This window comes from Rattus rattus, chromosome 18 (assembly GCF_011064425.1).
Source record: "Rattus rattus isolate New Zealand chromosome 18, Rrattus_CSIRO_v1, whole genome shotgun sequence".
NCBI lineage: Eukaryota > Metazoa > Chordata > Mammalia > Rodentia > Muridae > Rattus > Rattus rattus.
The window spans coordinates 11073196-11086203 of NC_046171.1; the positions used below are offsets into that span (position 1 = coordinate 11073196).

The window sequence follows — 13008 nt, forward strand, 5'->3', positions numbered from 1 at the left end:
GAGAGTTACAATAGGTTCCAAAACAACTTTCCTTGCTGTTGATCAATCACCAAATAGAGCAAAAATATTAAATTTTAAACCATCTTAATAACATCTCTGAATATCATATACTATGGAAAATTTATGATTTGAGACATGTAATTCAGCACTATCTCCTATCATTTAAAAATGTCCACACGTATGGTAAAGTATATTCAACACAATTATATGACTTTTGATGATTGTATTAATATATGTGTAAATCATAAAATAATTTATTCAAAACAGTCATTTTATCTGTTCTCACATATTTCTTTCACTAAGAACTTCAGGATCTACTCTCTTAGATGTTTTCTAAGTACTAATTTTAGTCATCATTCTGTATGATAGGTCTTATTGCTTACTTTTCCAATGAATTGAAATTCCTTTGACCACAGCTGTGTGACTAACTAATAAAAAAGTCACAAGAACTGATTTAAATAGGGGGATGTTGGCCTGGAAACCGGGAAAGGGAATAACAATCAAAATGTAAATAAGAAATACCCAAGTTAATAAAGATGGAGAAAAAAAAGAGATAGCTTAGCAGTTAAAAGCACTGGCTTCTCTTCCAGAGGACCCAAGTTCAATTCCAAGCACCCAACTCTTTATGATGAAAAAGTGTGTTACAGCAGGTCCAAGGAATCTGACACTTCTTGCATTTTTGCTAGTGTTTAGCTCTTAATTGTATACCTTGTTTAATTATTTGTAAATTTACCTAATACCACATAATTATATAACCCATCAATTTGTTACAGTGAAGTGTAACTGATTTCATGATAAAAATTAAACTCTCAGTCCTAGAACTGTTTTAGCTATTTAAACTGTTAGTTGCATGGATTTTGAATATCCATGCATGACATTGCATACCTATTAAAAAATGCTATTAGAAAAAATAAACAACTTCTATTTTAATCCAAATTACAAATTACTAATTCTTTAGGGGTCTTAAACACATTCCATCCTGTTACAAGTTTATGCCCAGAAACGGCTCCTACTTGTCATATGTTACTTTTTTTGCTCTTTAACTGATTCAGATATTTAAAATAAATGTTCAAGAAAATCATGACTAGAATACAACCTCACTTTGTTGACGATAGTATCTACTGAGCAATGAGGGGATAGAAACCTTAGTTTTTATAAGAGAGGATAGCCCCTAAAACCTCAACAATGGTGGATATGAAACAAAAATCAGTGATTATTTCACTAACACAGTTGGCAGGTTTAGGCAGTGCATTTGTTAAATTTCTAGACAAAGCATCTGTAGATTCTATATTAAGATTGCAAAAACAGATACATCATTTCTCACCTACCACATGATCTAAAAAGTCTTGTTGACATATTTGGGAGTTTATATTATCATGTATAAATCCTTTGAATTGTACCTATTCCTCACACTCCAATTCAAATGCACCAATAGGAAAAGACATCTATAAAATATTGTCAGTGTATTTTATGAGCATTCACATAAATAAAGTCTATATCTTATAAAATAGTTTATTAAAAGCTGTATTGTTAGCCTTCCCACAAACAATTAGGAAAACTTAAAGACACTAAAGATTTACTTCACAAATGACAAGTTAGAAAGCACAGTGATAAATATTTACTATGTGACTTTCACGCGAATTAGCTTAAAATAATATAAGTGGATTATAAATTACATGATTGCTTTATCATGTAATACAGTAACTATTTGTTAATGTACTAACACCAATACGAGTATTCTAACAATTTTTCTAGACAAAGCATGCATATTGGTTGCCTAAAATTAACCATTGCTGAGCAAGGTTAATCAAGTAATATGACAGGATTTGTAAGAATATGCTTTAAAAGAAAGACAGGTGAAATTTTGTTTCTTTCTTTAAATAGAGAATGAGTTATAGGAAAGTCTCTAGTTTCTTAACTATTTTGTATAATGTCCGTAAGTTTTCACTTTGACTTGAAAATGTTTCTGAATAGATTACCTAATGCCCCCTTTACATCCTTGTTCCTCAGAGTATAGATGAAGGGGTTCAGTGTAGGAGTTACTACTCCATAGAAGAGAGCCATGAACTTGGGTTGGTCTTTTGTAATAGAGGAGGGAGGCTGAAGATACATGCTTATGCCTGGGCCATAGAATAAGAGAACTACAATGAGGTGAGAGGAACATGTCCCAAAGGCCTTTTTCCTTCCCTCTGAAGATTTGATTTTAAAGACAGCATGGCCAATACTAGCATAGGAGGCAAGAATTAAACACAGAGGAACAGCTAAAAGAAAAATGCATACCACAGACAGAGCAAGCTCATTCATTTCTTTTTCACCACAAGCAATTTTTATGAGAACTGGAATCTCACACACTAAGTGATCCATTTTATTGTGGCCACATAGAGGCAATTGCAGAGTAACAGTGGCCTCTGTGACAGCATAGGAAATTCCAGTCAGCCACACAGTGGACACTAACAGGAGACAGGTACGCTGATTCATTATGAGGGTATAGTGTAGAGGTCTGCAGATGGCTACATATCGGTCAAAGGACATAAGAGCCAGGAGGATACACTCTGTACCCCCCATTGTGTGGAAGAAATAAAGCTGGACTGCACACCTCATGTAGCTGATGGTCTTTGTGGAGCCCCCAAGGTTAGTTAGCATCTGAGGCACAAGGCTTGTGGTGTAGCACATGTCCAGAAAGGAGAGGTTGGTGAGGAAGAAATACATGGGGCTGTGGAGACAGGGGTCTAAAATGGACACCAGAATGATGGCAATGTTTCCAATCATGGCTGTGGGGTATGTTACCAGAAGAATAATAAAGAGAGAAAGTTCCAGCCAAGGACGGTCTGCAAAACCAAGTAGAATAAACTCTTCTGGGTGACTTGTATTGATCAGTGTCATTCTCTGCAGTCTGACTCTCCTATAGTAAAGAAGTATCAAGAAAGTTAGTACTATAGGAACAGCAAAGCCTTATGATTCATCGGTTTTGACTATAGAAACCAGCGTCAGCATTCTGCATTTGGAATGTTATGGGTGATGCTTAGTTGATAACTTAGTCCATATAGAGTTTTGTGCCAAGCAAGGGGACCTGGGTATTTTCTTCAGTACTCAAATAAAAAACATTTCTATAACCCCAGTTCTAGCTAAGAAAATCTGGTTATATTTTGGAGCTTGCTGACCTGTTCTTGTAGCTGAATCGATGAGCTCCAGGTTTAGTGGGAGGCACAGTCTCCAAACATAAGGTAGAAATCAAATATAGATACATTTGACATAGTCTCTGGGTTTTATATGCACAACACACCGACAGCACAGAAACACGTATGCATATCCATTTATGTACATAAACACTCCTGGAGGCACACAAAGAAAATAATCTGACAAGTGGTCATTTAACCTCTCTTTGTGATACTGAACTTTAAAGGGGCTTTCTAATTATCTGATGGTACGTGTGGCATGAAGGTGAGTAACTAATTTTAGCAGCCATGCTGAAGGCATCACTGAGACAGCATAGAAACATTTCCAGGAATCAGTCCGAGAAATAGGTAGAAAGCGTTCTGAGCTCTGAACTCTCCGTCTGGAATGCTGGTCTGCCCAGTTCTATCTCCTGAGTGAATGATTAAATCATTCGTATGAGTAATGAGCACATTTGAGATCTAAACATACCTCCTCTGTATACTTCAGATTGAGCAATGTAGGTTAACCACATTTTTACTTCATGTTGTACAATTATAAACAGCCCCATATTCATATGCCAGATGAGTGAAGCCTCATTTACAATGTTGGTTTTTTTAATTTTTTTTGATATTTCAGTATTTGTTGTATAACTATTTAGTGCATGTTTGGCATTCAGTAATTCATGATAAATTATACTAAACTTGTTTATAAGATGTTTCTTATCATAGAGGTATTTCTTGATCAATCGAGCCCAATGCTTTATTTAATACAAAATTTGCTGTACTATCAGGAACATTTTGATTTTTTGCTATTCATATTTTGTGAATATGTTTTTCATCACCAACTATCTCTTTTCTCAGTGGATGTCTTAATTTAGATAGAGTAACAATGAAATCCCAGTTATTTTATATTTCCTAGATGTATTGTCTTACTTCATAGCTAAAGTAAATGCTGATACAACAAAATCATGGAACAGAATAAAACAATGTTTGAAAACTAAAAATTACTTAACACATTTTATTCATTAATGCTTCATAAAAAAGTCATCTCTGAAAATGAATATTTAACAGTGATAACGTTCTACGGAAGAGCCTGAGTTACTCCTATTGCTATTTAGCCGCTCCTCAGCAGAATACTTTCTTGTGGTTAGAAGCACATCTCAGTCTTCTTTTCATTGAAAGCTCACAGTCACCTTGTGAGGGTCCAACTCAAACTAAGATATGAATTACGTTCTTTGACTACACATTATGCTAGGTCAGATGCATACATTGTAAAAAAGGAAAAATCCTATGTGTTAAGGGAATAATTCCCATAACTTCTATTTTTAATGTAAATTTCAAAAATGAAACATAGGTATGGCTGTTCTGCCTGCATGTATGCCTGTGCACCACACATGGGTCTGGTGCCCACAGAGGCCAGAAGAAGGCAAAGAATCCCTGGAACTGGAATTGATTGCGAATCTCTGTGTGAATGAGGGGAATAGAATTCAGTTCCTCTAGAAGGCACTGTTCTTAACGGCCAGGCCATCTTACCAGTCGCATGGACAACTTCTTAGTGAGTCCTCTGTGATAAGCACTCTAGCAAGCTGTTCCCAGTCTGAAAATCCTTCAGCACCTGTTCCCAATAAGAGACTCTTATTTCTGTATTTTAAGATTCTTCTCAGTGTTAGTTTCCTAATAGCTATGGCTAATCTAGGGATCGATCATTTTTCAGTGCCTAAAATACAGTCACCAAGCAGCCCATTATAAGTCAGCACATTTGGAATCCACAGAAAGTGCCTGAAATTAAGGTCATGGAGGCAGCACAGCTTCTGAGGTGAATACATTCAGATAAGCACGACTAATTTCTGGTGATGTATTAGGGTAAATTTTTATTCCAGGAGAAGCTCTATGTTGTAGAAGAAATATGAATAAGAGCATTGGGTCTCTTACTCTGATTATAAAATAATTATTTCCAAATACATAACTTATGGAGCTGACTGAATACTGTTTACTTATCATTACTACAATCAGTTTTCCTTTTTTTTAAAAAAAAGATTTATTTATTTATGTGAGTACACTGTAGCTATTCAGACACACCATAAGAGGGCATCAGATCCCATTACAAATGGGGGAGCCACCATGTGGTTGCTGGGATTTGAACTCAGGACCTCGGGAAGAGCAGTCAGTGCTCTTAACCGCTGAGCCATCTCTTCAGCCCCTCCAATCAGTTTTCAAACCTGAGTAATCCATTAGCTTTGTTTTTAAAAAGAGCAATTTTAGTTTTACTCGCTAATATTCTTTCATAATTAATTGTATCTAACTCTCATATCAATTAGTACTGCACCTTCCCCTTCCCATATTTCTTGAGAAAATGTGTCTTACCTTCCTGTGTATTCATAATTATTCTGTCTTCAGGGTTTTTTTATATATATTTTTAGTTTTATGATCTATCAGGGTACACTTATTGAATTCAATGACTTTTAATATTTTTTATTCTTCTGTCATAAAGTATATACTGGCCATGCCCTCACTTCTTCCCGTCCTCCCAGTTCCCCTCCATGCCTCCCCTCTCCCTTAAATCTGTAGGTCCCATATTTTCCTTCAGAAAAGAACAAGTCTCCAAGTGATATCAATTACCACAGCATAACAAGACGGAATGAGACTAGACACAGACCCTTATATCAAGGCCAGACAATGCAACCCAGTAGGAGGAAAAGGGCCCCACAAGCATGCAAAACACTTAAGGGTCCCACACTCTCACTATTACAAATCCAACAAAAAATGGATGGAGCTAGAAATAAAATTATCTCAGGCAAGGCAACCCAGATGCAGAAAGACAAGCATGATATATACGCATTTATAACTCGATATTAGCTGTTAAGTAAAGAATAGTCAAGCTTGCAATGCACAGATACAGAAAGGTCTAAGGGGGATGCATGTGTTTCCCTGGAAAGGGGAAAATAGATTTTGTGGGTGGATTGGAGTCAGGTGGGAATGGGAAGAAGGAGAGAGACTTGATTTTCTTACTTAATGATTTATTACAATTTCAACTCACAGAGTTGTACTCCTCCAGGAGTGTTTAAAATCACAGTTGAATTTCAGGCTGAGTTCCTATTGGCACGCTGTCCATATGCCTGTTTGCATTTTCATATCAGTATGTTATAGTCACATTCAGGTTGAAAACACATTGTTGTATAGCACTTTGGGGTATATAGGTTGTAAGAATTGTATTCATTTTGAAAACACCCTTCATTAAAAAATATTTCTATCATAGACGAAAGCATTGGATGAAACATTTGAGCAAGATTAGTCATATTTTAAACATTTGATCTGTATAAGATCAAATAACTAAACAATAATACTTCACTCGGGTGATCAACATGTGGGGAATATAGTGCTTCTAAGTTTGGTTTAGTGATAGACTGAGAAAGAAATGAGTTAAAAGCTAAAGTCTAGTTGTTCCCAAAGCCACTGAAATGGATATGGCCAGATCTTACGAACGGCCTTTTAAAATGAAGCCGTTTTTCCTGTGATCTAATTAGATTCTGCAGCCCACACTTTGTAACCATCCTAAGAATGTATGTTGGTCAATACAGTTGTCTTTTCACTTACCTTATTTTGATAAACCCCCTTATTTGATTAAAGAGTGATTATAAAGTAAGATATTTGAACTTCTTTCTTTTCAGAATACAGAGAGATTCTAGTATGAAGGCGAGAGTTTAAGGTTTTCTTCAGAACTCTCAGGGTTTTGTTCGTACAAAGGAACCAAGTGGAGGAAAAGCTCAAGTTAGGAAGGCATTGATAGAAAATACCAAGACTTTTGAGTTATCTTTCTTTGCTGTTCCCTAGAGTCCTCTGCGTTGTTTTCACAGAACTCATTTATTCTTCTCCAGAGTGATTAGGTATAGAAAGTACCCTGGGAAAGAGCTCTCCACAGACAGGCATAGCTTCTCCCCGGCTGTGCTGAGGAGAGAAGACATCTCTGCTGCAGTGGGATGCACTTGAAAAAGAAACCCATTGATTCCATTTCCCAGCACACTGAACACCCAAAAATATATAGAATTAAAGATGACCTTGTCAACACTCCTCCATTGTTAGTGGGATTGCAGACTGGTACAACCATTCTGGAAATCAGTCTGGAGGTTCCTCAGAAAATTGGACATTGAACTTGCCTGAGGATCCAGCTATACCTCTCTTGGGCATATACCCAAAAAGATGCCCAACATATAAAAAGAACACGTGCTCCACTATGTTCATCACAGCCTTATTTATAATAGCCAGAAGCTGGAGAGAACCCAGATGCCCTTCAACAGAGGAATGGATACAGAAAATGTGGTCCATCTACACAATGGAATAATACTCAGCTATCAAAAACAACGACTTTATGAAATTCGTAGGCAAATGGATGGAACTGGAAAATATCATCCTGAGTGAGCTAACCCAATCACAGAAAAACACACATGGTATGCACTCATTGATAAGTGGCTCTTAGCCCAAATGCTTGAATTACCCTAGATGCCTAGAACAAATGAAACTCAAGACGGATGATCAAAATGAATGCTTCACCCTTCTTTAAAAGGGGAACAAGAATACCCCTTGGCAGGGAAGAGAGGGCAAGATTAAAACAGAGACTGAAGGAACACCCATTCAGAGCCTGCCCCACATGTGGCCCATATATATACAGCCACCCAATTAGACAAGAGGGATGAAGCAAAGAAGTGCAGGCTGACAGGAACCAGATGTGGATCTCTCCTGAGAGATACACCCAGAATACAGCAAATACATAGGCGAATGTCAGCAGCAAACCACTGAACTGAGAACGGGACCCCGTTGAAGGAATCAGAGAAAGAACTGGAAGAGCTTGAAGGGGCTCGAGACCCCTTATATGAACAATGCCAATTAACCAGAGCTTCCAGGGACTAAGCCACTACCCAAAGACTGTACATGGCCTGACCCTGGGCTCTGACCTCATAGGTAGCAATGAATATCCTAGTAAGAGCACCAGTGGAAGGGGAAGCCCTTGGTCCTGCCAAGACTGAACCCCCAGTGAACGTGATTGTTGGGGGGAGGGTGGTAATGGGGGGAGGGTGAGGAGGGGAACACCCATATAGAAGAGGAGGGGGAGGGGTTAGGGGATGTTGGCCCGGAAACCAGGAAGGGGAATAACAATCGAAATGTAAATAAGAAATACTCAAGTTAATAAAGATAAAATAGGCAATGAATTCAGCACTTACTATAAAATAATCAAGAAAACTAAGAAAATGTTTAAATATTTAAGTTTTATGACCATTAAAAGGCAATAATGATAGAATAATCTGCTTTTTCTTTAACTGATTGATTTCAGACCAGACCTGAGTTTGATTATTTCCTGCTGTCTACAGCTCTTGGATATATTTGCTTCTTTTGTTCTAGAACTTTCAGATACACTGTTAAGCTGCTAATGTATGCTTTCTCCAATTTTCCAATTTCTTAATGGTAGCACTCAAAGCTACGAGTTTTCCTCTTAGCACTGCTTTTTTTCTTAACTTGATTTTTTAAAACTTTTTTTATTGGGTTGTTTTTATTTAAATTTCAAATGTTATTCCCTTTCCTGTTTTCCCAACCATAAGCACCCTATGTGATCCACCCTCTGCCTTCTTCTAGGACTGTGTTCTCCCTCCCCAAACCCCACCTTCCACCCTCTCATGCCCCTGCACTAGTGGGTCCAACCTTGGCAGGACCAAGGGCTTCTCCTCCCATTGGTGTCCAACAAGGCCATCCTCTGCTTCATATGAAGCTGGAATCATGGGTCTCTCTATGTACAGTCTTTGGGTAGTGGTTTAGTCCCTGGAAGCTCTGGTTGGTTGGTATTGATGTTCTTATGGGGTTGCAAGCTCCTTCATCTTCAAAATTTCCTCTAACTCCTGCAATGGGGACCCCGTTCTCAGTTCAGTGGTTTGCTGCTAGCATTCACCTCTGTATTTGACAATGTCTGGCTATGTCTCTCAGGAGACATCTATATCAGGCTCCTGTCAGCATGCATTCCTTGGCTTTATCAATTTTGTCTAGGTTTGTTGGCTTTATATATATGGGCTGGATGCCCAGGTTGGGCAGGCTCTGAATAGTTATTTCTTCACTCTCTGCTCTAAACTTTGTCTCCATATCTCCTCCTTTGAACATTTTTGTCCCCCTTTTAAGAAGGACTGAAGCATCCACACTTTGGTCATTCTTATTCTTGAGGTTCATGAGTTTGTAGATTGTATCTTGTGTAATTTGAGCTTTTTTAAGTTAATATCAACTTATCCGTGGTGCATACCAGTGTGTGTGTGTGTGTGTGTGTGTGTGTGTGTGTGTGTGTGTGTTTATGATTGGGTTACCTCACTCAGAATGACATTTTCTATTTCCTCCATTTGCCTATGAATTTCATGAAGTCATTGTTTTTGATAGCTGAGTAGTATTCCATTGTGTAGATGTACCACATTTTCTGTATCCATTCCTCTGTTGAAGGGCATCTGGGTTCTTTCCAGTTTCTGGCTATTATAAATAAGGCTGCTATGAACATAGTGGAGCACGTGTCTTTTTTTATATGTTGGGGCATCTTTTGGGTTTATACCCAGGAGAGGTATAGCTGGGTCCTCAGGTAGTTCAATGTCCAATTTTCTGAGGAACCTCCAGACTGATTTCCAGAGTGGTTGTACCAGTTTGCAACCCCACCAACAATGGAGGAGTGTTCCTCTTTCTCCACATCCATGCCAGCATTTGCTGTTACCTGAGTTTTTGATCTTAGCCATTCTCACTGGTGTGAGGTGAAATCTCAGGGTTGTTTTGATTTGCATTTCCCTGATAACTAAGGATGTTGAACATTTCTTTAGGTGTTTCTCAGCCATTCGGCATTCCTCAGCTGAGAATTCTTTGTTTAGTCTGTAGCCCATCTTATAATAGGGTTACTTGGCTCCCTGCAGTCTAACATCTTGAGTTCTTTGTATATATTGCATATTAGCCCTCTATCAGATATAGGATTGGTAAAGATCTTTTCCCAATCTGTTGGTTGCCATTTTGTCCTAATGACAGTGTCCTTTGCCTTACAGAAGTTTTGCAAATTTATGAGGCCCCATTTGTTGATTCTTGATCTTAGAGCATAAGCCATTGTTGTTTTGTTCAGGAAATTTTCCCCTGTGCCTGTGTGTTTGAGGCTGTTCCCCACTTCTATTAGTCTCAATGTATCTGGTTTTATGTGGAGATCCTTGATCCACCTGATCTTGTACTTAGCACAAACCAAAAGAATGAATCAATTTGCATTTTTCTATATGCTGCCCTCCAGTTGAACCAGCACCATTTGTTGAAACTGCTATCTTTTTTCCACTGGATGGTTTTAGATCTTTTGTCAGATGTGTGGGTTCATTTCTGGATTTTCAATTCTATTCCATTAATCTACCTCCCTGTCTCTGTACCAATACCATACAGTTTTTACAGCTTTTTACAATTAATACAGTTTGAGGTCAGGGATGGTGATTCCTCAGAAGTTATTTTATTGTTGAGATTAGCTTTTGCTATCCTAGGTTTTTTTGCCATTCCAAATGAATTTGCAAATTAGTCTTTCTAACTCTATGAAGAATTGAGTTGGAATTTTGATGGGGATTGCATTGAATCTGTAGATAGCTTTCGGTAAAATGTCCATTTTTACTATATTAATCCTGCCAATCTATGAGTATGGAAAATCTTTAAATCTGAGATCTTATTCAATTTCTTTCTTCACAGACTTGAAGGTCTTGTCACACAGATCTTTCACTTGCTTAGTTAGATTCACATCAAAGTATTTTATGTTATTTCTGGCTATTGTGAAACGTGTCATTTCCCTAAATTCTCTCTCATCCTGTTTATCCTTTGAGTACAGGGGTGATACTGATTTGTTTGAATTAATTTTATACCCAGCAACTTTGCTCAAGTTGTTTATCAGTCTTAGTATTTCTTTGGTAGAAATGTTTGAGTCACTTAAGTATACAATCACATCATCTTCAAATGGTGTTATTTTGACTTCTTCCTTTCCAATTTGTATTCCTTTGACCTCCTTTCGTTGTCTGATTGCTCTGGCTAGGACTTCGAGGACTGTATTGAAAAAGTAGGGAGAGAGTGGGCAGCCTTGTCTAGTGTCTGATTTTAGTGGGATTGCTTCAAGTTTTCTTCCATTAGTTTGAAGTTGGCTACTGGCTTGGTCTATATTGCTTTTATCATGTTTAGGTATTGGCCTGGAATTCCTGTTATTTCCAAGACTTTTAACATGAAGGAATATTGAATTTTGTCAAATGCTTTCTTGCCATCTAATGAGATGATCATGTGTTTTTTCCCTTTGAGTTTATTTACATAAAGGATTATATTGATGAATTTCCATATATTGGACCATCCCTGCACCCCTGGGATGAAGCCCACTTGATCATGATGGATGATCGTTTTGATGTGTTCTTGGATTCGGTTTGCAAGAATTTTATTGGATATTTTTGCATGGATTAATAAGGGAAATTGGTCTGAAGTTCTCTTTCTTTGTTGGGTCTTTGTGCAGTTCAGATATAAAAGTAATTGTGGCTTCATAGAAGGAATTCGGTAGTGCTTCATCTGTTTCAATTTTGTGGAATAGTTTGGATAATAATGGTATGAGGTCTTCTATGAAGGTCTGATAGAATTCTGCACTAAACCCGTCTGGTCCTGGGCTCTTTTTGGTTGGGAGACTTTTAACATCTGCTTCTATTTCTTTAGGAGTTACGGGGTTGTTTAGTTGGTTTATTTGTCCCTGATGTAACTTTGGTACCTGGTATCTGTCTAGATAATTGTCCAATTCCTCCAGATTTTCCAGTTGTGTTGAATATAGGCTTATGTAGTGGGATCTGATGATTTTTTTTAATTTCCTCAGAATCTGTTGTTATGTCTCAATTTTCATTCCTGGTTTTGTTAATTTGGATACTATCTCTGTGCCCCATGGTTAATCTGGCTAGGGGTTTATCTATGCTGTTGATTTTCTCCAATAACCAGCTCCTTGTATAGTCCTATTCTTTGTATAGTCCTTTTTGTTTCTACTTGGTTGATTTCAGCCCTGAGTTTGATTATTTCCTGACTTCTACTCTTCTTGGGTGTATTTGCTTCTTTTTGTTCTAGAGCTTTTAGGTGTGCTGTCAAGCTGCTACTGTATGCTCTTTCCTGTTTCTTTTTGGAGGCACTTGGAGCTATGAGTTTCCTCTCAGCACTGCTTTCAATCTGTCCCATAAATTTGGGTATGTTGTTCCTTCATTTTCACTAAATTCTAAAAGGTCTTTAATTTCTTTCTTTATTTCTTCCTTTACCATTGAGTAGAGTATTGCTCAACTTCCATGTTTATGTGAGCATTCTTTCCTTATTGTTGTTATTGAAGACCAGCCTTAGTCCATGGTGATCTGATAGGATGCATGGGATTATTTTTATCTTTCTGTATCTGTTGAGGCCTGTTTTGTGATTGATTATAGGGCCAATTTTGGAGAAGGTACCATGAGGTGCAGAGAAAAAGGTATATTCTTTTGTTTTAGGATGAAATGTTCTATAAATATCTGTTAAGTTCATTTGGTTCATAACTTCTGTTAGTTTCTCTATGTCTCTGTTTAATTTCTGTTTCCATCATCTGTCAATTGATGAGAGTGGGGTGTTGAAATCTCCTCCTATTATTGTGTGAGGTGCAATGTGTGTTTTGAGCTTTAGTAAGGTTTCTTTTATGAATGTAGGTGCCCTTGCATTTAGAGCAAAGATATTTAGGATTGAGAGTTCATCTTAGAGGATTTTTCCTTTGAGGAATATGAAGTGTCCTTCTTTATCTTTTTTGATAATTTTAGTTGAAAGTCTATTTTATTCGATATTATGATGGGTACTTCAG

The 13008-nt window shown here is 37.5% G+C and overlaps 1 protein-coding gene across 1 annotated transcript; it reads right to left on the bottom strand.

Annotated features, from left to right (window-relative positions):
- Window positions 1–1944: 1944 nt before the first annotated feature.
- Window positions 1945–2883, bottom strand: LOC116887331 (olfactory receptor 2B11-like). The gene has a single exon (XM_032888924.1). It carries the CDS (start codon window positions 2881–2883, stop codon window positions 1945–1947), a length of 939 nt encoding a protein of 312 aa, XP_032744815.1.
- Window positions 2884–13008: the final 10125 nt, after the last annotated feature.